Genomic DNA, 2,288 nt, shown 5'->3' with positions numbered 1-2,288 from the left:
CCTTGACTCCCCACCTGGAGGGGGGGATGCCTCACAAGCTGCAAAGCCGGTCTTCTTGTGTCTTTCTCTCTCTCTTCTTTATCTTCCCCTCCTTTCTCAATTTATCTCTGGCCTATCCGGTAGAATGGGAAAAATGGCCCTCAGGAGAAGTGGATTCATCGTGCTGGCACTGAGTCCCGGTGATAACCCTAGAGGCAAAAAATGAAAAAGAAAGGAAGAAGGGAAGGAAGGGAGGAAGGGAGGAAGGGAGGGAGGAAGGAAGGAAAGAAGGAAGGAAGGGAGGAAGGAAGGGAGGAAGGAAGGAAGGGAGGAAGGAAGGAAGGGAGGGAGGGAGGAAGGGAGGAAGGAAGGGAAGAAGGGAGGGAGGGAGGAAGGAAGGAAGGAATGTTCAATGAACAAAATGTTCATTGAACAAAAATGTTCAACCGTAGAGGACAGTTCTATTTCTTCTCCTTCAGCCAGTGAAATGGACAGTTGTTCACAAAACTCTTCTGCCAAGCCTGTAATTAAGAAGATGCTGAACAGAAAGCATTGCATAGCTGTAAGTGATTCAAGTGCTGAACAGGAAGAAAGTGACACTCGTTTTCGAAAAAGCATATGCAGTGTGAAATGTAGTCTGAAAAAAGTAAATCATACCACAGGAGAAAACGAAGGCTCAAATAAAGGAGAATCTGCATGCCACAAAGTTGTTGATAGTACAAAAATTGAGAATGGCCTACAGAATGAATATTTAAGTCCTATGCATCATACAGATGGGCAAATTGAGATCAAGTGGCCAAAGGCAGAAATTAAAGCTTTCTCCTCCAAAATAATTGTTGACATTCAGATTAAAGATGGGTTAAGCAAAATCAGATTAAACTATAGCGATGAGTCAGCTGAAGGTAGTAAAACCCCTGAAGATGAGCTCATCGACTTCTCAGAAGATCAGGATAACCAGGATGATAGCAGCGATGATGGATTCCTAGGTGATGACAACTGCAATTCAGAAATAGGACAATGGCATTTAAAGCCTAATATCTGTAAACAACCTTGTATCCTACTGATGGACTCACTTAGAGGTCCTTCTCGGTCAAATGTTGTAAAAATTTTAAGAGAGTATCTAGAGGTGGAATGGGAAGTTAAAAAAGGAAGCAAAAGAAGTTTTTCCAAAGATGTAATGAAAGGCTCTAATCCAAAAGTACCCCAGCAAAACAACTTCAGTGATTGTGGTGTATATGTATTGCAGTATGTAGAAAGCTTTTTTGAGAATCCAATTCTCAACTTTGAACTGCCCATGAATTTGGCAAATTGGTTTCCCCCTCCAAGAATGAGAACAAAAAGAGAAGAAATCCGAAATATAATTCTGAAACTGCAAGAAGATCAGAGCAAAGAGAAAAAAAAGCAAAAGGACACTTCCTCAACAGAAACACCTTTGAGGGAAGGAGCAGAGCAACATGTCAGTAGTGTCTCAAATTGACCATTTCTGATGCTTGTCAGTATTGCCTTCAGGAACTTTCAGTTTTGAGGATTGGCAGTAAAGAACTGAAGTGCTCACTATCAGAGTGACTTAGAAATGTTAATGCTTGTACAAATGTCATATAATTAATTTTCAATGGAGTATGTATTAAGTAAGTCTGTAAATATGTTAATGAGGCCAATTTTTTCAGCATTTATAATTATTTTTTTCGCTTGTTAGGAAGCTTTTGTTATGTATTTTCTGTTAATAGTACTGTACCTTGAGTTCAGCTTAGCTCGTCTTAGATTGTGCTGTGTCCTGCATGAATAAAGAGATACTGCGTACAACCCAGCCATGAGTCCCTAGTCGTCTGTTACCCGCCCATGAAGCCAGCCCGGCGAAAACAACCTAGCCCAGCGAAAACAATATATGGCGCCTGAACAGGGACTGAAATAAGCCCTGAAACATGGATACATTCCCCCTTCCTTACCTGTATACCCTTAGTTGTGGGACCCTAGCTTGTTTTACTTCTTCTGCTCACAATAGGTCCTATAATTCTTTTTTTTTCACATTTTAAATTTATTTATTAATGAGAAAGAGAGAAAGAACCAGACTCACTCTGGTACATGTGCTGCCAGGGATCGAACTCAGGACCTCATGCTTAAGAGTCCAAGGCTTTAGTCACTGCATCACCTCCCGGACCACAGTCCTATAATTCTTAACAAGCTCATGGCCTTTTGCAGCAACAGATTGATGCCATAAAGATGCAACCTATACAAAGTCACTATCATAGGCTGGACATGGCAGAATATTGAGTTGCTGTGGAGGATTTGCCCCCCTCCATCAGAACGTC

General features: G+C 41.3%; 1 protein-coding gene across 1 annotated transcript; it reads left to right on the top strand.

Moving 5' to 3' along the window:
- The first annotated feature begins 418 nt into the window (after positions 1 to 418).
- Positions 419 to 1,637, top strand: LOC103112759 (sentrin-specific protease 6-like). The gene has a single exon (XM_060178109.1). The coding sequence runs from the start codon at positions 467 to 469 to the stop codon at positions 1,454 to 1,456; it is 990 nt and encodes a 329-aa protein (XP_060034092.1). The 5' UTR covers positions 419 to 466; the 3' UTR covers positions 1,457 to 1,637.
- Positions 1,638 to 2,288: the final 651 nt, after the last annotated feature.

Source organism: Erinaceus europaeus, chromosome 18, assembly GCF_950295315.1.
Source record: "Erinaceus europaeus chromosome 18, mEriEur2.1, whole genome shotgun sequence".
Taxonomy (NCBI): Eukaryota; Metazoa; Chordata; class Mammalia; order Eulipotyphla; family Erinaceidae; genus Erinaceus; species Erinaceus europaeus.
Note: the sequence above shows the minus strand (reverse complement) of the source record. Positions and strands in the feature narration are given on the sequence as shown.